We start from the raw sequence: 23,719 nt of genomic DNA, 5'->3' as shown, positions 1-23,719 counted from the left end.
GCCTTCCTAGAGAAGGAAGAAAGGTCTCAGTTACACAACCTAACATTACACCTTAAAGAGCTAGAAAAAGAACAGCAAATAAAACCCAAAGCCAGCAGAAAACAGGAAATAATAAAGATTAGAGCAGAAATTAATGCTATCAAAACCAAAAACAGAACTGATCAATGAAACCAGAAGCTGTTTCTTTGAAAGAATTAACAAAACTGATAAACCACTAGCCAGTCTGATCAAAGAGAAAAAGGCCCCAAATAAATAAAATCAAGAATGAAAGAGGAGAGATCATAACCAACACAGGAGAAATAAAAACAATAATAAGAGAATATTATGAGCAATTATATGCCAATAAAATGGGCAATCTGGAAGAAATGGACAAATTCCCAGAAACATATACACTAACAAAACTGAAACAGGAAGAAATAGAAAATCTGAACAGACCCATAACCAGTAAAGAAATTAAATTAGTAATCAAAAATCACCCAAAAAGCAAGTCCAGGGCCAGATGGCTTTCCAGGGGTATTCTACCAAACATTTAAGGAAGAGTTAACACCTATTCTCTTGAAGCTGCTCCAAAAAATAGAAATGGAAGGAAAACTTCCAAACTCTTTCTATGAAGCCAACATTACCTTGATTCCAAAACCAGACAAAGACCCCACTAAAAAGGAGAACTATAAACCAATTTCCCTGATGAACATGGATGCAAAAATCCTCAACAAGATATTAGCCAGTTGGATCCAACAATACATTAAAAAAATTATTCACCACGACCAAGTGGGATTTATACCTGGGATGTAGCGCTGGTTCAATATCCACAAAACAATCAATGTGACTCATCACATCAATAAAAGAAAGGACAAGAACCACATGATCCTCTCAATAGATGCAGAAAAAGCATTTGACAAAATACAGCATTCTTTTTTAATTAAAATCCCTCAAGAAAGCAGGGATAGAAGGATCATACCTTGAGATCATAAAAGCCATAATATGAGAGACCCAACACCAATATCATTCTCAGTGGGGAAAAACTGAGAGCTTTCCCCCTGAGATCAGGAACAAGACAGGGATATCCAATCTTGCCACTGTTATTCAACATAGTATCAGAAGTCTTAGCCTCAGCAATCAGACAACACAAAGAAATAAAAGGCATCCAAATTGGCCAGGAGGAGGTCAAACTTTCACTCTTTGCAGATGACATGACACTCTATATGGAAATCCCAAAAGATTCCACCAAAAAAACTGCTAGAACTGATTCATGAATTCAACAGTTGCAGGCTATAAAATCAATGCATAGAAATGGGTTGCATTTCTATACACCAACAATGAAGCAACAGAAAGAGAAATCAAGGAATCGATCCCATTTACAATTGCACCAAAACCCATAAAATACCTAGGAATAAATCTAACACCAAAGAGGTAAAAAATCTATACACTGAAAACTATAGAAAGCTTATGAAAGAAATTGAAGAAGACATAAAAAAATGGAAAAATATTCCATGTTCCTGGATAGGAAGAACAAATATGTTAAAATGTCAATACCCAAAGCAATCTACATATTCAATGCAATACCTACCAAAATAATACTAGCATTCTTCACAGAGCTAGGACAAACAATCCTAAAATGTGTATGGAACCAGAAAATACCCCGAACAGCCAAAGCAATCTTGAAAAAGAAAACTAAAGCAGGAGGCATCACAATCCTGGACTTCAAGCTGTATTACAAAGTTGTAATCATCAAGATAGTACAGTACTGGCACAAAAACAGACACACAGATCAATGGAATAGAGAAACCAGAAATGGACCCACAAATGTATGGCCAACTAATCTTTGACCAAGGAGGAAAGAAAATCCAATGGAATAATGACAGTCTCTTCAGCAAGTAGTGCTGGGAAAACTGGACAGCGACATGCAGAAAAATGAACCTGGACCACTTTCTCACACCATACACAGAAATAAACTCAAAATGGATCAAGGACCTAAATATAAGACAGGAAGCCATAAAAATCCTCAAGGAGAAAGCAGGCAAAAACTTCTTTGACCTTGGCCGCAGCAATTTCTTACTCAACGCGTCTCCGGAGGCAAGGGAAACAAAAGCGAAAATGAACTATTGGCACCTCATCAAAATAAAAAGCTTCTGCACAGCGAAGCAAACAATCAGCAAAACTAAAAGGCAACCGACAGAATGGGAGAAGATATTTGCAAATGACATATCAGATAAAGGGTTAGTATCCAAAATCTATAAAGAACTTATCAAACTCAACACCCAAAAAACAAATAATCCAATGAAGAAATGGGCAAGAGACATGAATAGACACTTCTCCAAAGAGGACATCCAGATGGCCAATCAACATATGAAAAAATGCTCCACATCACTCATCATCAGGGAAATACAAATCAAAACCACAATGAGATACTACCTCACACCTGTCAGAATGGCTAACATTAACAACTCAGGCAACAACAGATGTCGGAGAGGATGCAGAGAGAGAGGATCTCTTTTGCACTGCTGGTGGGAATGCAAACTGGTGCAGCTACTCTGGAAAACAATATGGAGGTTCCTCAAAAAAATTAAAAATAGAACTAGGTTACGACCCAGCAATCGCACTACAAGGTATTTATCCAAGGGCTACAGGTATGCTGTTTTGAAGGGACACATGCACCCCTTTACATGTGCACCCTTTATATTTATATTAGTTGGCCAGTGTTTATAGCAGCACTATCAACAATAGCCAAAGTATGGAAAGAGCCCAAATGTCCATCGATGGATGAATGGATAAAGTGTGGTGTGTGTGTGTGTGTGTGTGTGTGTGTGTGTGTGTGTGTGTGTGTATGCATGCAGTACCCTGGCAGTATTACTCGGCAATCAAAAAGAATGAAATCTTGCCATTTGCAACTATGTGGACGGAACTAGAGGGTATTATGCTAAGTGAAATTAGCGAGTCAGAGAAAGACAAATATCATATGACTTCACTCATATGAGGACTTTAAGAGACAAAACAGATGAACATAAGGGAAGGGAAACAAAAATAATATAAAAACAGGGAGGGGGACAAAACAGAAGAGACTCATAAATATGGAGAACTGAGGGTTGTTGGAGGGGTTGTCGGAGGGGGGATGGGCTAAATGGGTAAGGGGCATTAAGGAATCTACTCTAGGAATCATTGTTGCACTATATGCTAGCTAACTTGGATGTAAATTAAAAAAATAAATTAAAAAATACACATATACACACTCAAAAAATAATAAAAAAATAAAACAAAAAATAATAATAAAAAGGTCTCAACAATGGAGTATTATTCAGCCTTAAAAAGGAAAGAAATTCTGACACAGGGTACAATATGGATGAACCCTGAAGACATTATGCTAATGAAATAAGCCAGACACAAAAAGACAAATAGTGTATGGTTCTACTTATAGAAGGTTCCTAGAGTAGTCACATTCATAGAAAGAGAAAGTAGAATGGTGGTTGCCAGGGGCTGGAGGAGAAAATAGTTACTGTTTAACAGGTCCAGTGTTTCAGTTTGGGATGATGAAATGAAGATGGATGGTGGGGATGGTTGCACAACCATGTAAATTAAATGTACTTCATGCTACAAAAGTATGCATTGGTTCAAATAATGAATTTTATGTTCTGTATAATTTGACACAATTTTTTCTAAAGGCAGTAAAAACCTACCCCCCCCCCCCCCAAAATCCCATATAGGAACAAGGTAAAACATCTCTTACCTCTAAATTATTAGGGCAGTATTTTTGCTCTAAGTCCCAAGAGGGTGTTTCACCAAACATCACCATCAGATGATCAATAAACCTAAGGATATAACATGTACTTTCTGGGTATCAGTAACTCATGATCTATTTTCCTACATCACAGGCCCTGGACACCCATACATAGAGGTATCAAAAATGTATAAAACATGAAATGCAGGCCCAAGCCATTCTGATCCAAAGCCATCTGGCTTAAGCCAAAATGTGTATGTGTATCAGTCGTCCTTTTTTTTTTTCCCCCCAAGTTTATTCATTCATTTTTGAGAAAAAACGAGTACGTGAAGGAGGGAAAGAGAAAGAGGGAGAGAGAGAATCCCAAGCAGACTCCATGCTGTCAGCACGGAGCCTGACTTGGGGCTTGAACCCACGAACCAACCGTAAATTAGATGACAGTAATTTTCTTTAAACTAACTCAGGGTTAACAACATACCTTACATTTAGCTGCATTCTAAGCATTAACCCTATGAAACCACATGTTAAAACTGCTAGTTATATTTTTCCTAATACAACACACTTCAGTTACCATGCATATACTATCTACAATGACTTCCTATCTCACCAGAGATCTGTATTAGGGCTTGGCAAACTCTACTGTGGTGCTCTGCTTGTTAGCCCAGTCCAGACAACAGTGCGACCTGTGTCTGTCACTACAAAGCTAGTTATAGTTAGTGAAGGGAGAAATGAGCTCCAGGATAGAGAGATTATGACAAACCAGACTGTTAACCTTCTAAACTATACTCGGACCTCCTCAACCAAAAATTTCCTCTGCCGAGACAGCAGGGAAAGAGCATGCAAGCAAGAACAAAGGGCTCTTGGGCAAGTAAATACCTGGAGTCCTCATGAAAAGCAGCGATGAAGTCCGACTGGGTGTGCTCTGGGTACAGAAAGAGCACAGGCCAGCTTAACCTGCCCTGCTCATCTACACTCAGCCTGGCTCCATAGCGGTTCTCCGAGCTGAGCCGATCCAGGGAAAGCTCACCTAGATCTTCTGAGTCTGAATCTTCATCCTCACTGGCAGCTTCAGAGACTAGCTTGATGTTCCTAGCCTGGATTAAAAACATAAAAACACACACACAAACCTTATCGTGTGGAAGGATCCAAGACCATTTCAATAACAGGGAAACCATCAAACTGTGAGCTTCCTGAGGGCCAGCTCTACACAGGATTCATCTTCATTACCCCTGAGGCTTGGCACAGCAGGGAGAACTCACCTTGACCAGGTGCTGGACCACATGCTGGACCCTGTGTCACAGAGACAAGCTAGATATGGTTCCTGCCCTCAAGACCCTGCTCGTGGTCTAGTGGACACAGAGCTATGGAAATAAGTACAATATAAGGTAAGAAGTGGAGTTGCAGAAATGCAGACCATCAATAATTAATTTAGCCTGGGGGCTGGAGATGACTGGGGTATGCTGGGTCCTGAGCAATGACTATGAAAGGCAGAGAAGTTGGGCAGGGGCTGCGGGGAGGATAGGTCATTCCACCCCAAGGAACAGCATATGTAAAGGCACAGAAAAGATCAAGAGCGGGCATATACAAAAATGGTAAGTGTGTTGGTTTAGCTAGGACATAGAATACTAAAAATAATGCACACTGACTTAATCTTGGCTGTCTCGTGGAAATAAAGATAAATCAAAGGTCTGAACAGAAGAGTTGCCTCTTTATGTATGTGTGTGGAGGCTCGCACACGCAGGGAAAGTTACATGCGATCCAAGTTACTTTTAGTATCTCCTACATCAGGGGTTGGCAAACTTTTCCTTAAAGGATCAGACAGAAATATTTTAGGCTTTCTGAGCCAAATGGTCTCTGTTGAAATTAACTACTCAACTCTGCCACTGTAGTGTGAAAACAGCCATATGTGACACATAAACAAATAGGCAGGGATGTGATCCACTGGCTGCAGTCTGCCGACCCCAGTTTTAAACCATTGGTAAAATAGGGTTCTGTGTATACAACTGTTAGAGCAATTCTTATGAACACTGAAGCTTAAGATGCAGGGTCAGACTAAAGGAGAGAGTCGAAATCAGGTCTGTATACAAATGTCTGGGCATTGCAATATTCTACATTTTATTTTAGAATATGACCACATCCCTCACTATGGATGATTAGCTGGAGAATCTAGAGTATTACATTCTGTTAACAGGTATTAGCAGATTGCTTGTTGTGGGGGAGGGACTAGTGGAGTGCATCTTAGTATGAGGGTCTCAAAGTCAGTAAGTAACTTTATTTTTTTTTTTTTAACATTTATTTATTTTTGAGAGACAGAGAGAGACAGAGCATGAGTAGGGGAGGGGCAGAGAGAGAGGGAGACACAGAATTCGAAGCAGGCTCCAGGCTCTGAGCTGTCAGCACAGAGCCCGACGTGGGGCTCAGGCTCAAACTCACGAACCACGAGATCATGACCTGAGCCGAAGTTGGACGCTCAACAGACTGAGCCACCCAGGCGCCCCAAGTAAGTAACTTTAATGGTGCATAATTTAACTCAACAAAAAATGAAACCAAGGGCCTACTCCACAATCTCATGGTGGGTATCCTCTCCCTTGTGAAGACCAAGCAAGCCAAACCTCTACAGGTGCCTTGCTAGGTATCCAGGTGAAAACATGGTTTGGCTCAGACTACATCCATTTAAAATGCAGGGAAGAAAGGACAGGGTCAAATCTTTTTGTTATAAAGGAGCAGCTTCCTAAAAATTCAGACTCTCTCAGGATGCAATGGCTCAGAGCAAGGACCTGGCTCTGATACACATCAGCTGTGCAAGGTTTCTTCACCTCTGAGACAAGATCATCATCTAGCAAAGCAGCAGATGGAAGATCTCTCTCAAAAGGCTACTGTGAAGATTAAATACTGCTTAACCCATAGCAACTATTCAGTATAGATTACCTGAGATCAACACATGTACACAAGCAGGAGAGCTGACTGACCTCGGGGGATGGGACTCCAGAGCCCCTTCACCACACTGCTTCACCAAAGCAGAAAGAAAATGAACGAATTCAGGTAAAGTATCCCAAGAAAGGTTCCCAATAAGCTTGAGGATCAGTGGATTTAGCAAGACCATACGGGCCTGACGTTTGAGCACTCACCTTGACGGCCTGGAGTAAAGCCTTATTGTGATTCTGCTCCTTCTTTTCTTTCATCTTTGCTTTTCTTATATCCCTCTGTTCAGTTCTCTAAAAATGAAATTGAGATCCATCATCTTAGGGAACTTGCTTCCTCTTCCATTACCCCAGCCTGCTTCTTAATTATGATCTTTGGTATGTATCCAACCCAGGCTCCTGTGTCAAGCAATACCAGCGGCCTGATTCAGTTCAGTAAACATTTCACAAGCACACATCTGGGGTGCCTGGCTGGCTCAGTTAAGCATCTGACTCCTGGATTTCAGCTCAGGTCATATCTCACAGTTCATGAGTTCGAGCGCCACACTGGGCTCTGCACTGATAGTGTGGAGCCTGCTTAGGATTCTCTCTCCCTCTCTAAATTAATTAATTAGCTAATTAATTAAACAAACTTTAAAAGCACATGTCTGGGTGCTTAGAATTCTTTAAAAATGTGAAAACATCCTTAGTTCACAGAATGTATAAGAACAGGCCAAAGGCTGGATTTGGCTAGTTTGCTGACCTCTGACCTAAAATATAGTACCAACCATACCTCAGCCTCCCCACAAAAGCCCCACAAAGGCTAACAATGGCTGGTAACTCTTGTCCATTCCTTCTCCAATCCAGTCTGCCAACAGAGCTGCAAAACTCCTTTCTGCTGTTAGGAAGTTTGGTTACACTATCCAGAGTACCCCACCCCACTGATACCACTAAAAACTGTCCAATTCAGTGCCTTTACAGTTGAGCTACACCCAATCACAGTGTCTGGTCCACATCAGAGAATGATTAAGGATGATGTAGACTCTGTCCCCTGTTGTTTTTACTCTGATTTACAGGAATACAATGGAGTGTTGTGGCACATGTACAAGTATTTATTTTAATATTTGTTTCAAATTCTTTGGGTATATGCCTAGTAATACAAATGCTGGTTCATACGTTAATTTTGTGGTTAATTTTCTGAGGAACTGCCAAGCGGTTTTCCATAATGGCTGTCATTTTACATTCTTACCAGCAACACACAAAGGTTTCAGTTTCTTCTCATACTTCTCAACATTTATTTTCCTTAAAAAAAAAAATCATGGGGCGCCTAGGTGGCTCAGTCGGTTGAGCATCCGACTTCAGCTCAGGTCACGATCTCATGGTCCGTGAGTTCGAGCCCTGCGTCGGGCTCTGTGCTGACCGCTCAGAGCCTGGAGCCTGCTTCGGATTCTGTGTCTCCCTCTCTCTCTGCCCCTCCCCGTTCACGCTCTGTCTCTCTGTCTCAAAAATAAAAAGTTAAAAAAAAAAATTAAAAAAAATCATAACCAGGGGTACCTGGGTGGCTCAGTCAGTTAAGTGTCTGACTTCAGCTCAGGTCATGATCTTGTAGTTCATGAGTTTGAGTCTCACACTGGGCTCCACACTTACAGTGTGGAGCCTGCTTGGAATTCTCTCCCTCTCTCCGTCTTCCCTTCTCCCATTTGTGCTCTCTCTCAAAATTGATTAACTAATTAAAAAATGATAACCATCCCAGTGTGAAATAGAATCTCATTGTGGTTTTGATTTACATTTGCCTAATGATTAACAATGTTAAACATCTTTCATATGCTTTTTGGCCATTACGTACCCTCTTTGGAGAAATGTCTGTTCAGATCCTTTGCCCATTTAAAAAGTTGGATTGTCTTTTAATTGTTGAGATGTTAAGAGTTCCTTATATATTCCAGATAATGTCCCTTAACAGGAGGTGCTTGGGTGACTCAGTTGGTTAAGGATCCAAATCTTCATTTCAGCTCAGGTCATGATCTCATGGTTCATATGTTTGAGACCACATCGGACTCTGTGCTGACAGTGTGGAGGCTGCTTGGGATTCTCTCTCTCCCCCTCTTTCTCTGCCCTTCCCCTGCTTGCTCTCTCTCTCAAAAATAAAACAGATAAAACTTAAAAAAAAAAAAAAAAACAACCCTTAACAGATACATGATTTACAAATATTCTCCCATTCTGTGGGCTGTCTTTTCACTTTCTCAATGGTAGCCTCTGAAGCACAATAGTTTTTACCTTTGATGACGTCCAGTTTATCTATTTTGTTGTTTCTTGTGCTTTTTGTGTCATATCTAAGAAACCATTGCCTAATCCAAGGTCATGAAGATTAATGCCAACATTTTAAGAGTTCTATAGCTTTGGGGTGCCTGGGTGGCTCAGTTGGTTAAGTGTCTGACTCCTGATTTCAACTAGGTTGTGATCTCTCAGTTCATGAGACTGAGCCCCACATCAGGCTCAGTGCTGACAGCTCCAAGCCTCCTTGAGATTCTCTCCCACCTCCCTGTCCCCCACCTCCCATCCCTTCCCCATGCCCTCTCTAAAAAAAAAAAAAAAAAAAAAAAAAGAGTTTTGTAGCTTTGCTCTTCCATTTAGGTCTTTGATCCATGTTGCATACGAAATGAGGTAGGAGTCCAAATTCATGCTTTGCATGGGGATATACAGTTGTTCCAGCATTGTTTATTGACAAGACTGTTCCTTCCCCATTGAATAGTTTAGGTACCCTTGATGAACATTAACTGTCCATGAATGTGAGGGTTTACTTCTGAGCTCTCAATTCTGTTACACCTATAGGTCTGTCCTTCTGCCAGTACCACAATGTCTTGATTACTACAGTAGTAAGATTTGAAATTTTAGTAAGATTTGAAATTGGGAAGTGTCAGTGCTCTAACTTAATGCTTTTTAGGATTGTTTTTGGCTATTCTGGGTACCTCGAATTTACAGATGAATATCAGAATCAGTCTGTCAATATTCTGCAAAGCAGCCAGTTAGAAATTTGATACACACTGGGTTGAATCTATACACCAATTTGGGGAGCACTGTCGTCTTAACAATATTAAGATGATTCAGGGGCGCCTGGGTGTCTCAGTCGGTTAAGCATCTGACTGCCGCTCAGGTCATGATCTCACGGTTAGTTGAGTTTGAGCCCCACATCAGGCTCTGTGCCTACAGCTCAGAGCCTGGAGCCTGCTTCGGGTTCTGTGTCCCCCTCTCTCTCTGTCCCTCCCACTCTCACACTCTTCTCTCTCAAAAATAAACAAAAAAATTAAAAAAAGAAAAGATCTGATTTATGAATGTCTTCCTATTTTCTTATATTTAATTTCTTTAAACAATGTTCTCTATTTTCGGATTATAAGTTTTATGCTACTTTATTTATTCCTAAATATTTTATTCTTTCTGATGCTATTATAGATGGAATTGTTTTCTTAATTTCCTATTTGGAATGTTCACCAACAGCTTGCTAAACTAATTTATTAGTTCCAATAGATTTTTAGTGGATTCCTTAGGATTTTTTATATATAAGATTGTATCATTTGTAAATCAAGAGTGTTCCTTCTTTTTTGAAGGATAGGTTTGCTGGATATAGAGTTCTTAGTTGACAGTCTTTCTTTCAGCACTTTGAATGACAATCCATGGAACCCTTTCGCTTCCGTGGCTTCTGATGAGAAATCAGCTGTTACTTTTATTGAGGCTCTCTTATACGTGAAGAGTCACTTCTCCCTTGATGCTTTTAACATTCTTGTGTTTGATTTTCAACAGTTTGATTATGATATGTCCAGGTACAGATTTCTTTAAGTTGATCCTACTTGGAGTTTGTTAAGCTTCTTAGAAGGGTAGATAACTGCTTTTTATCAAATCTGGGAAGTTTTGGCTTTATCTCTTCAAGTATTCTTTTGTCTCTTTTACTTTCTCCTGTCCTGGGACTCCCACGTCTATGATGATATACTTGATGGCATCCAACACGCCGCTCAGTCTCTCTTCATGTTTCTTTATTCTTCTTTCTGTTCCTCACGCTGGGTGATCACAACTGACCTATCTTCACAGTTCTGCTGTTAAGCCCTTTAGTGAACTTTTCATTTCAGTTATACTTTTCAACTACAGAATTTCTATTTGATTCTTTTTTATAATTTATTGATAGTCTCTATTTGGTAAGACATTGTTCTCATTTTTTTTTTTTTTTAATTCTTTAGTTCTTTTGTTCTAGAACATACTGGAAAGAGCTGGTTTAAAGTCTTTATAAGTCTCATGTCTGGGCTTCCTCAGGGACATTTTCTATTGATTTTTTTCCTGTGTGTGGATCATACTTTCTTATTTCTTTGCATGTCTTGTAATTTTGTATTGAAAACCAGACATTTAAAATAATACAATATGGCAACTCTGGAAATCGCATTCTCCTCTCTCTTTCCCCTCCAGTTTTTGATATTGCTTCTCCTATTGTTTTAATTACTTTCCTGAACTAATTCTATAAAGCGTGTATTCTGTTTTATGTGACATGAAAGTCCCTGAATAGTTAGTTTAGTGGTCAGCTAATGATTGGACAGATTTCCCTAAACGCCTGAAGGCAAAAAGTCTCCCACTCTTTGCTGGAGGGCTCTCTGTGCATATTGTGGCACACCTTCAACACTCACCCACTGTTTACAATGCAGCCTTAGCCTTCCCTTACAGCTTTCACAGAGCCTCCAAGTCAGCCAGAGGTAAAAGCTAAGGGCCTTCTTAGATCTTTCCTGAGCACATGCATAGCCCTGGACACACATGTGACCTTGTAGATCTTCAGGAATATGTTGGAGCTTTTCAAAGCCCCTGCAGAATCTCATTTCCCAGCTTTTCCTTTTAAGTATTCTGGTAAGCCTACTGTTTGCCCTGTTATGCACTATCTCAGGCAGTGGCAATCTTAACTAATTCCTTCTAATTATTTCTGACACACCCCTTCTTCCCACCCAGCTCCCCCACCCCCAAAAGCTTTTCATACTGGGATAGCTCGAAGATGAGTTAAATTAAATCAGCCTGGTGAGTGGGGTGTTCTTGGAAACCACCCAGATGGTCAAATAATGACAATTCTCTAGGAATGGGGCTTTGAAAGGGCTCTAATCCTATCTGCCTCCTCTGGTGGCTGCCAAGCTGCTCATTTTCACCATGATTCTTTCAAGGCTACTGTGGTAGTAGGGAAATGGAAATAGGGAATAGGAGATGGGAACAGGGTAAGTAAAAATGTCACAAAGCTTGCTCTGCTTATTGGAGGTTCAGACACTTTTCCTGAATAAACACTCCCTGATTGCTGCAAGCCTTTGACTCATTTCAGAGTTCTGAAAAAGTTGACGGACCATTTTGCCAGTTTTCCATACATTTTTATCAAGTAAAGAATTTTAGCAGGTCTTTATTTGGCCATTTTTGCTGATGTCACTTCTCTCTGCCAATTTATCTACTTGTTCTATCAATTACTGAGTGATGTTGACATCTACACCTATTTGTAGATTTGTCTCGTTTATCAATTTTTTTGCTTCATGCATCTTGAAGTGCTCTTCTTACTTTACATACATATTTAGAACTGTTAAATGTTCTTGATAAGCTTTTATCATTTAAAAAATTCCATACTTTATTTCTGGTAATAAATACCAGATGGTATTGATGGCTGTTTTGTCTGATTTTACCATCACCATATGAGGTCTGTTGCGTACACACACCAAGCACATAGGAATCCAGAATTAGTTTATACTCAGATATAGAATAATCCTGATACTCAGCAAGCAGTGTTACCTATACCCAATATCAGGCTTTGGAGCCCTGAAATCTTCCTTCAACTGTGCCTGTGCTACAGAACCTACAGCTTTCATTTAGGTCCACTATGGGTTTTTTTGTGGATTAGCTTGGCTATGGCCTTACACAGTAGCCTGCGAGACATTCTCTCAGTTACCTAGGTTCAGAATTCTGTCACTGAGCCATGTGAGTCAACAGATATCTACTTTTTCTATCATTTTATATGTCCAGAATGACCTTTGACTAAAACCTACCCCTTTGTAGGGCCAGCTGAAGGCTCCCATAGCACTGAGAATTCCCCCTCCATAGTATAAGCAGTGCAGACAGACCTAGAACAATAATCAGGAGACTTGAAGTCCAGTTCCGGCTTTGTATTAATAGACATGCGAGGCAGTGACGCATAGGGACTAAGCACGTGGACTCTAGACCCAGACTGCCTGACTCTGACGCCCAGCTTCACCACAGCTACGTGACTTAGGCAGGTTCCTAATCTCTATGCTTTAGCTACCTACTCCTGAAAGGTGAATCAGAATAGTTCCTACCTTGTAGGGTTGTTGTGTGGTTTAAATGAATTCATTTAAGTAAAAATATTTAAATAGCACCTGGAAGATACAGCCAGTAAATGCTATCTAGATGCTGGACGTTATTTTTCATACTGATGGTATTCTGCCAGTATTACTGTTTTATCATCACTGTTGCTACTATGTGCCAGAAATAGCATTTCATCAGCAAGTTATAGGTGTCTTAAAGCTGGGAGTTATACAATGCTGGCAGAAGCTTAAGGTTTTGTTTAATGTTCAACAAAAGCTCTTTCAAGAGCTTTACCCAGTGTGCAGACTACATTATGGCAGTCTTATGCCATTTCTTATTCAAATCATAATAGCCACAAACTTATCAACTCCTTATAAGTCTAGAATGTACTAACACACATATTCTCATTCAACCCTCATAAAAACCTGAGGCATATGTTATGTCCACAATTTTCAGAGAGGGGATGGAGTTTCAGAAATATCAAGAACTTGCCCATAGTTATGCTCTCTCTTGTCTGGAATGCTCTCCACTCCCCACACCCCACCCTCCAGCTGAGTAAACTTTTGCTCAATCTTCAAGAGATTAGACAGAAGCATCACCTCTTTCAGCCAGTCTTCTCTGCCATCCCCATTGCTGCCCTGCTCTCACCCAGGGCAGAGTGAGATACTACTACTCTATATAATATATATTCTTGCTTGCCTCTGTCACATTATAACTATAAACACATTATAACTATAAACAATAAACTTATTTGTGTTCTCCAGAGTTCCAAAGATAGGGAATAGTTCTGGCTTTGGTTTTTGTTTTTGTTTTTATATGTTTATTTATTTTTGACAGAGAGACAGAGCGCAAGCGGAGAGGCAGAGAGAGACGGAGACACAGAATCTGAAGCAGGCTCCAGGCTCTGAACTCTCAGTACAGAGCCCCATGTGGGGCTCGAACTCACAAACCAGGAGCTCATGACCTGAGCCAAAGTCGGATGCTTAGCCGACTGAGCCACCCAGGCACCCTGGGTTTTGTTTTTCAAGAAGAAAAGTTGAGGTACCTGGGTGGCTCAGTCAGTTAAGCATCCAACTCTTGATTTCAGCTCAGGTCATGATCTTGAAGTTCAGGAGTTCAAGACCCATGTTGGGCTCTGCACTGACAGCAAGGAGACTGCTTGGGATTCTCTCTCTCCCTCTCTCTCTACATCTCCCCTGCTCATGCACACTTGCAAGCGCATACACTCTCTCTCTCTCTCTCAAAAAAAATATAAACATTTAAAAAATAATAAGAAAAAGTTTACAACAACCCAAAAGATACAATCTGGGAAATACTAAATAATTAATGCAAAGTAACAAATGCCAACTGGCTACTGATTCTGCCACCTACCTTCAGTTTGTCTGCTTTAGCCCTCATTTCCAGAAGCTTCTTCTCTCTGGCATCTATCTGCAACCCTTCATCACACCAGTTCACAGCCTCAGCAAAATTTTTCAGTTCCAAATGGCATAAGGCACCTGTAGAACCCAGAACCCTTAATATACGTGGACAATATGCATGGAAAGAGGCCTCCTTAAACAAGAACCCCCACCTCCACCAGCCAGCATTCTGAAGGGAAAACATGATTAAAGCCCCTTGTACTGCATTCTCCAGACAAGGAAGAATATTTTGTGTATATTAGATCAGAAAGATCTCTAGGGCCCATTCAGCTCAAAACTCCTGTAAGCATCCCTGGTATTAAGGGCTTTTAAAGTAGGGAAAGCTACAGCTTAATGGCAAAGAGCACAGACTTTGGAATCAGACAGATATGGGCTAGAAATCGGGCTCTGTCATTTACCAACTAGACATTAGACAAAGTACTGAGCACCTCCGAGCTTCAGGTTCCTCATCTGCAAATCAAAGTAATGCCCATCTCAGATGATATTTTAAACGGAGACAGAAAGCAGAATTGACATTAGCCATTCATCAAAGCAGTGGCAAGACCAAAGACAATGATCTCTCCTAAAATGGTGCCCAAAGGCAGCTGCCTCTCCTCTCGCCATGTTTGTTCTTCTCCAGTTAGCCCCTTTAGACTTTCCACAGAATTTCAAAATATCAGAACTGTGAGGGCTTCGATGTCCACAGAATCTAACCTCATCTTCCAGAGATAGGCAAACTAAGAGTGGATGTCTTGCCATGGTCACATGCTGAGGTAAAACTGAATTCAGTCAAGGATTAGACTCCAGCTTGGAGCCAATTCCACAGGACTAGAGTGAATTTACTTGCTAATCTTTGAACAATACCTTCTTTCCCAACAGCTGAGGAACACGGATCTACCTACCACCCCCTAACTACACATATCTAAAGAGGCAGAACTTTGATAAAGCATTTGGCTTAGGATAAAGCAGTTGGTCCATGGGGATATAGGGAAGATTAATATGTGATGAATAAATTAAAGTTTACAAAGCACTTTTGAGCTTCTCAAAGAAAAGGTAAAATATAAAAGTAATATAGCACTATTATTACATAGAAAGGTCAGACCACAAAAGAAAATATAATCTGGGAACATCTCAGCATCAAGAGTTCTCAGCAAAGGTCCAATAACTTACCTTTTAATTAACATGGCATTTGAAAATCTCACCTTTCAATCAGCTAATTTGGAAAAAAAATTAGAATGCAGCTTCTGGAACTGCTTTATTTTAATTAATTTTATTATTAATTTAAAACGAGGAGTTTCAATTTCTCTACAAATTCTTAAACCATAAAGGGTTATATTATTCTCTGGAAAATTCTTTTAAAAATGGCATGCTGCTATTGATAATAACCAGGAACTTAATATCAAGAATGCAAAAATAAGGTGACTTCATTAGTATATCAGACTCTTAATATTAAAGCTAAAAATTCCTCAACTCTTGGTGCAGTAAGTGCCAACTTTTCCATGATGACAATCATACTGTGGTTCTATGATACTTACCTCTTATTATTGCTTTGAGGTGGCAGGGTTTTAGCTTTTTGGCAGCTGTCACATCATTGAGAGCAGAACGAAAATTGCCTAATAGTCACCATTTAGTAAAAGAGAAAACAAGATTGAGATCAGAATATTTGCAAAAATTTGTGTGTAGAGACATATTCTTATACAGTCTTGGAGGAATATAAAAAAGAGCAATGGTTTTTAGAAAAAAATATAGTTGAGCTCATCAAGAGTCTTAGCAATATTTCTACCACTGGAAGCTCACAGAACAACTAAATGGCTAGCAAGCCCATGAAAAGATGCTCAACATCACCAATGACTGAAGAAATTGAAATTAACATGGAACTGGTAAAAATTAAAGACAGATAATATCCCGTATCGGTGAAGACATGGAAAAAGGGCACTCGTGTAAGGATAAATTAGAGAGCAAATTAGCATGTACTTTGGGTGTATACTCTCACCCAACAATATTCTTCTGGGAATTTATCCTTAAAAATACTTGGGCAGGGGCACCTGGGTGGCTCAGTCAGTTAAGTGTGCATCAACTCTTGATTCTGGCTCAGGTCACGATCTCACAGTTTGTGGGATTAAGCCCCACACTGGGCTCTTCACTGACAGCACAGAGCCTGCTTGAGATTCTGTCTCTGCCCCTCCGCTCCCTCTCAAAAATAAAAACATTAAAAAACAATACTTGGACAAATGTGCAAGGATAAATGTAAACGCATGTTAACTGCAGTATTACTTTTAATTGTGAAATGCTGGTGATACCCTAACTATCCTTGATATGGTAATGACTAAATAAACTATGGTTATGCCCACAAATATATGGTCAACTAATCTTTGACAAAGCAGGAAAGAATACCCAATGGAAAAAAGACAGTCTTTTCAACAAACGGTGTTGGGAAAACTGGACAGCAACATGCAGAAGAATGAAACTGGACCACTTTCTCACACCATACAAACTCAAAATGGAAGAAAGATCTGAATATGAGACAGGAAACCATCAAAATCCTAGAGGGGAAAACAGGCAACAACCTCTCTGACTTCAGCTAGGGCAACTTCTGACTAGATACGTCTCAAAAGCAAATAGGAACTATTGCGACTTGATCAAGATAAAAAGTTTCTGAAAAGCGAAAGAAACAGTCAACAAGACTAAAAGGCAGCCTACGGAAAGGGAGAAGATATTTGCAAATAATATATCAGATACAGGATTAGTATCCAAAATTCTATAAAGAATTTATCAAACTCAGCAGCCAAAAAACAAATAATCCACTTAAGAAATGGGCAGAAGACATGAATAGACACTTTTCCAAAGAAGACACCCAGATGGCTAACAGACACATGAAAAGATGCTCAACATCACATCATCAGGGAAACACAAATCAAAACCACTAGGAGATACCATGTCACCAGTCAGAATGGCTAAAATTAACAACTCAGGAAACAACAGATATTGGTGAGGATGTGGAGAAAGGGTTTGCCTGTTGGTGGGAATGCAAACTGGTGCAGCCACTCTGGAAAATAGTATGAAGATTCCTCAAAAAGTTAAAAATAGAACTACCCTACGACCTAGCAATTGCACTACTTGGTATTTATCCAGAGGATACAAAAATACAGATGTGAAGGGACACATGCACCCTAATGTTTATAAGAGCATTATCAATAATAGCCAGACTATGCAAAGAGCCCAAGTGTCCAATGACTAATGAATGGATAAAGAAGACACACACACACACACACACATAGATATTACTCAGCCATCGAAAAGAATAAAATGTTGGGGCGCCTGGGTGGCTCAGTCGGTTAAGTGTCCGACTTCAGCTCAGGTCATGATCCTATGGTTCGTAGGTTCGACCCCCACATCGGGCTCTGTGCTGACAGCTTAGAGCCTGGAGCCTTCTTCAGATTCTGTGTCTCCCTCTCTCTCTGCCCCTCCCCTGCTTGTGCTCTGTCTCTTTCAAAAATAAATAAACATAAAAAAAAAATTTTTAAAAAGGAATAAAACGTTGCCATTTGCAACAATGTGGATGGAGCTAGAATGCATTACGTTAAGGGAAATAAGGCAGGCAGAGGAAGACAAATCCATGAGATTTCATTCACATGTGGAATTTAAGAAACAAAACAGATGAACATGGGGGAAGGGAAAAAAAAAGAGATGGAAACAAACCATGAGAGACTCTTAACTATATATAGAGAACAAACTGAAGGCTGTTGGAGGGATGGGCTAAAAGGGTGATGGGCATTAAGGAGGGCACTTGTGTTGAGCACTGGGTATTGTAAGCGATGAACCAATAAATTCTACTCTTGAAACCCATATTACATTATATGTTAACTAACTAGAATTTAAATAAAAATTTGGGAAACAAACTATGGTTAATCCATACTATTACATAGTATGCGGCCATTAAAAAAAAGAGTAAGATAGATCTGCATGTGAAAGGATCTGCACATGATGGGGCGCCTGGGTGGTGCAGTCGGTTAAGCGTCCGACTTCGGCCAGGTCACGATCTCGCGGTCCGTGAGTTCGAGCCCCGCGTCAGGCTCTGGGCTGATGGCTCAGAGCCTGGAGCCTGTTTCTGATTCTGTGTCTCCCTCTCTCTCTGCCCCTCCCCCGTTCATGCTCTGTCTCTCTCTGTCCCCAAAATAAATAAACGTTGAAAAAAAAAAAAAAAGGATCTGCACATGATAGGATGCCTGTACTACGTAGTTTTAAGTGGTTGTTCTATGTGTATAATGTCAATGTATAAAATGCAAATATGATTTTGTAAAACTAACCAATCTAAATATACAGTCATATGTACACACACATATGTATTTATAAATGTATTAAAAAAAAAAAAACGGTCTGCAATCACACACACACTGGTTATCCAAACTAGGAGGGCATGAAGTAGATTTTCACTTTCTAGTTTACTTAACAGTTTGGTATTTACCTATTATTTTCACTTCTAAAAATTCTAGCACAGGGGTCAGCAAAATTTTTCTGACCCTCTTCTGAAGGGCCATATAGATATAGTAAATATTTTAGGCCAAATATGATCTGTTACATATTCGTCTTTGCTTGTTTTATAATTCTTTAAAATATAAAAAACATTTTTAGCTCATAAGAAGCCAAGGATCCAGATGTGGCATGTGAGCCATAGTCTGCCAAATCCTGCTTTAGCCTTAAGATGAATCAGAATTAGTGGAAAACTTTACCACTGTGTTCATTATTGCATTATTTTAAAACACCTAAAAGCAGCTGTATATTTAATAATAGCAAACAGTGAAGCCAATAGTGTAAACACTGGTGTGTCCAAATGATGCAGCTTTATGTAGCTATTAAAATAATATTCACAAATCATTTTAATGACAGGTAAAACTGTTTATATGTTATAAAATTAAGTGAAAAGAACGGAATACAATATTGGAAGAACAGCATATTAACTACACAAAAAAATATATATATATAAGAGATCCAAAGACTTCTGGTTAAAGGTGGTAGATTGAACCTTTAGATAAGGTAGATAAGGATTTAACTCAACCTCCACTACTTTTCCCCTTTCCCCCAAAAATGCCATAAACCCACAGAGACAAAAAGAGTAAGAATACAGAACACATTTTAAAGCCGGAAAACAAAGGGACAAGGGCTAAATGACTAATCAGGCCTAAGAAAACTGAATTCTAAGCCAGCAAAGGGAAAGCCCCAAAGCTAGTGAGTGGTACTGCAGAACCTAAAAGTACTCAGGACTAAGGAACTGACAGCACCAGGTACTTCTGGAAGTGTGGGTAAAGGGGTCTTCCATTTAGTGCGCTTTGAATCAAACCTGATTCTGCATACTAATCCTAGCACTGTGTACCCTTACACAATTCATTTTACTACATTTACTGTATTTTATGACAATTTTACTCTGACTAGGGAAAAAGCAGTCAAGCTCACCTATGTTACATAGTTGCTATGAGGTCAAGAGAGATGACAAATGTGGAAGTGCTCTGTGAGCTGTACCAGTGAGGTATCATTTAAGGAACAGCAGGGATTATCAAGCCTCTACTCCTCTAGCATCACACACACACACGGTTTTCTTCTTGCAAGGTGCTTCTTCTGGTCTTATTGGCCCTATACAGGATAGTCTTAAAGTTGCCCAAAGAACATGTAGCTATTGATCACAGTGAAATGCATAGCACACAGTAAATGCTTTATGTGTATTTACTGACTAAGGAAATGAATGAAACTCCTCAGGGAAAGGCCAGGTCTTACCCATCTCTGCAATGCCCATGCCTAACACAGAACAAGAACTCAAGTTTGTCCGTTGAAGAAGAAAACGTATTCCTCCAGAAGTTAGAAAAATGGGTTTCCAGTCCTGGTTCTGACACCAACCAGAGGGTCCCTCTCTGGGTCTATGTAAAACGAGGGGTTGGTTGGCCCAAATAATCTCTTAAGTTCTATACCACTTTTACTATTTAGGATTGTATAATGAAACACACTAAAGGAGACAACAGTTGGAGCAGACTATGACTGGGGAGAAACTGCTCAAATGGTCCCACCTGACTCATCCCAGCTAGACTGCAAGGCTTATGCTCTACCAGTCCCTCAGAAATGCCCAAGGCCCCAGGTCGTCTTTCAACTCTGTGATAAGAAACATGGGTCTAACATGACCAAGACTAGTCACCAGCAATAATGTTACCGAATAACCAGTGTTTCCCAAAGTCACATCTGCTCAACAGTCCTGCATGGTAATAAGCATTACTTGAAAAGGAGCTTACAAAAACATAAGAATCGTAAGGTAGGGTTCTTTGCTGTAGGTCATCCCAGCATCCTGAACATACTAATGTGAACTGCAAATCTAAAACAAAGCAGCAGCAAGTTCCAAATTTCCTTGCCTAAAGAGTATTTGTCACATCAAAGGTCCCACAGAATGCTTTGAAAAATTCTCCCTTTGATTTATATAGTTCTGTCACTTAAAAAATCTCTATTTCTTGAATCCTTCTAGCATCCTTAAGAATAGGATAAAAGGCCAAAAACAAAAACACTTTTTTTTTTTTTTTTTTGAGAGAGAAGCATTTGGACTAAAACAAATCTCAGATCATACCAACTCATTTATTAAGGCAGGTCACTTGTTTGGTTCAGATAGTAAGATGGGGCACTTGGGTGATTAAGCGTCCGACTTTAACTCAGGTCACGATCTCACTACTTGTGGGTTCAAGACACACATCAGGCTCTGTGCTGACAGCTCAGAGCCTGGAGCTTGCTTCCGATTCTGTGTCTCCCTCTCTCTCTGCCCCTCCCCCATTCATTCTCTGTCTCTCAAAAATGAATAAGCTTAAAAAAAAATTAAAGCAGATGGTAAGAATTACACAATCTATCTGGTTTCCCTTTTCACCAAGTCCACCTGGAAGACCGGAGTTCAGTTAAACTTGCCTAGCTTTCTGAGATAAGCAGCTCTGCTTCTGACACTCTCAAACTCTGCACTAGCCAACATAATGGCTTTTACCATAAGTTAATTCTTTAGAAAGCACTAAATAATAGAATAAATTACCAAGATAGTACTGTGCTGCTGCCCGGTTGGTATAAAGGACAGCATTCAAATCAGGGTCTGTGCATTTCTTCTTTAATCCTTCAGAGTATGAAATCACAGCTTTTTTATAGTCTTTTTCTTTAAAGTAATCATTGCCCTCATTCTTGTAGGTCTTGGCCTGTTCTGCAAAGAAGAGAATAAATAATCACTATTTCCTGTTTTTTTAAAGGCTCATTAAAAATAGATTCCAAACCATACAATAATGTAACATATGATAAATCAAATAGAAGAAACCAATAGAAAAAGAAAACTCAAAAATTAATGCTATAAAACTGGGTATCAACATGGAGAGACATAAGTCATGCATACTTAATGCTACAGTCAATTCCAAATATCTTACGAGGTAGATTATTAGGTACTTACAAAAAAAGTATACTTATCCTACCTCTTGAAGAATGGACTTTTTTTTTAATTATTGAAGAAATGGGGGGAAATTCTACTTTTGTTTTTGCTTATGTTTTAATCCCAGGAATGCAAATTCCCCTCCTCACCCTAGTAAGAGCCTACAAAATCGTTAAGAATCAGTTCAAATTTCCAATCCATTGTGAGCCCATTCCTACCTCCCCCTCTTCAGTGTTCCAGCAACACATAGTATATAGCTACGTGTTGGCACTTACCAGATACACATAGGACAATCTGGCCATCCACGGGAGCATAACCCTTGAGGGCCATCTCACTCACCCCTGTATTTCCCAATGCCTAGCATTTAGTACGTATCAAAAATTTAAAAAAAGGGGGGGGTATGCGTGGAATAAATAGTGACAAGTTAGACCAGGTTAACTACTTGTTATCAATCAGAACCTTTCTGACTCGCTCTTTACCTGAATCCAACGGAGACACAAAACAAATATTAGACTCATGTCAGATACCTTCTGGAGATCGTTCTTCATCAAAAATAATTGACTGGAGGCAAGCCAAGTCAGGATTTTCGTTGGGATCAATTTCGGATGGCGCTTTCCTCATAAATAGGGGGACCTTTTCAAATTCCTGGAGATTAAGACAAGAAAGAACTGTAGGAATAAGATTTTCCACTGGGCAGATCCAATTCCGTATCTCTACGTCAGAGTTTTCTTCCTCATCATGATTTGCAAATCAGGATTAGCTATCTCTCTCCCTATTCAGGCCTCAGTTTCCCATCTGTAAAATGATAGCGCAGGGTAACGACCTCTAAAGATTCTTTCGGTTCTCGCGTTTTTACAAGGGCCGCGGTAATCACCACTAATTGAGCGCTCTTGCGTCCCCGTCACTGTACCCACCATATCCCTTCATCTTCGCCGCAATCCTACGAGACTGTGGGCTACAGTTTAGGAAATTTTACAAACGAGGCCACGGGCTCAGAGACATTAAGTAGCCGAGCCAGTAAGTGGTAGAGTCACAGGTGGGTCTGGCGCCTAAATGTACTGACAGCTAAAGAAGGCCCTCAAAACCTCGAGGCCGATTTTCTATCATTCCCAAGTGGAAACCACCTATCCGCTGGCAGCGCCAGGCCCGGGGATGAGGGAGGCGTCTCCGTGCCCGGGAGCCCCAGGTGTCGCGACGACCCCCCCCAACCCGACACACATACACACACATACACACACACACACACACACACACACACCACGTGCGGGGCCCCGAGCCGCCTACCTCCTCCCACTGGTCCTCGTGGAAGCCGCCACTGTAAGGCTCGTTCTGGAACTTTTCCAGGAACGCGTCCATGGCATCGTCGGCGTCAACGTCGGCGTCCGGCTCCCATTGCTCCATGGCGACCCCTCGGCTCTCGCGCCACGGTCGCAGCGGCTAAAAACGCGCGGCCACTTCCGGCAGCGCGGGTGCTCTTCCCTCAGTCCTCCGGGCCCGCGCCCGCCGGCGCGCCTCGGGTTCCGCCCTACTCAGGACACAGCCGGCCCGGCTCCACCCCTTCCCGGCCGGCACCACCCCCGCCCCGCCCTCCCCTCAGCTGGCCGCAGCCCCGCCCCCCCAGTGTTTGGGATGGTGGATAAACCCAGCGCCCCGCAGTGCCCCATTATCACTCCGTTAACTCGTTTGTTCAGCCAGTTAACACGTGTTCCCCAAGCTCCTTGTGTGTTCAGGCCTATTGTGGTGGCTGGGTATACAGTGGTGGGGAAAGCAGATAAAAAGCAGATAAAACCCTTGCTCTCCAGGAGCTGATCAGGTAGTGCGGGGAGACAGACGGTAAACATATACTTTGTAAGAGGTTGTCAGGTGCTAGCAAGAGCTATCAGGGGAAAGTTTCAAACTGGGTGTACAGGCATGCAAGCAAAGGAGGAGGCCAGAAGTGGCCAGGGCCTGTTGGGGGGTG

At 40.7% G+C, this 23,719-nt stretch overlaps 1 protein-coding gene across 1 annotated transcript in view; it reads right to left on the bottom strand.

Annotated features, from left to right (window-relative positions):
• The window catches only part of TTC4 (tetratricopeptide repeat domain 4), a 31,171-nt gene extending 7,938 nt beyond the window's left edge, over positions 1-23,233 (bottom strand). Inside the window, exons 1-8 of the mRNA XM_040470361.1 lie at positions 23,044-23,233; positions 22,287-22,404; positions 21,379-21,540; positions 15,866-15,943; positions 14,305-14,429; positions 6,841-6,927; positions 4,589-4,806; positions 3,722-3,803 (exon numbers count right to left, since the gene is read on the bottom strand). Of these exons, the coding sequence (XP_040326295.1) occupies positions 3,722-3,803; positions 4,589-4,806; positions 6,841-6,927; positions 14,305-14,429; positions 15,866-15,943; positions 21,379-21,540; positions 22,287-22,404; positions 23,044-23,160 (987 nt within the window). The 5' untranslated portion in view covers positions 23,161-23,233. The remainder of the gene's footprint in view (positions 1-3,721; positions 3,804-4,588; positions 4,807-6,840; positions 6,928-14,304; positions 14,430-15,865; positions 15,944-21,378; positions 21,541-22,286; positions 22,405-23,043) is intronic.
• Between the last annotated feature and the right edge of the window lie 486 nt (positions 23,234-23,719).

Source organism: Herpailurus yagouaroundi, unplaced genomic scaffold (assembly GCF_014898765.1).
Source record: "Herpailurus yagouaroundi ecotype Mexico unplaced genomic scaffold, PumYag 77, whole genome shotgun sequence".
Classification (NCBI taxonomy): Eukaryota; Metazoa; Chordata; class Mammalia; order Carnivora; family Felidae; genus Herpailurus; species Herpailurus yagouaroundi.
The sequence above is the reverse complement of the archived record's forward strand: the minus strand, read 5'-3'. Positions and strand labels throughout refer to the sequence as shown.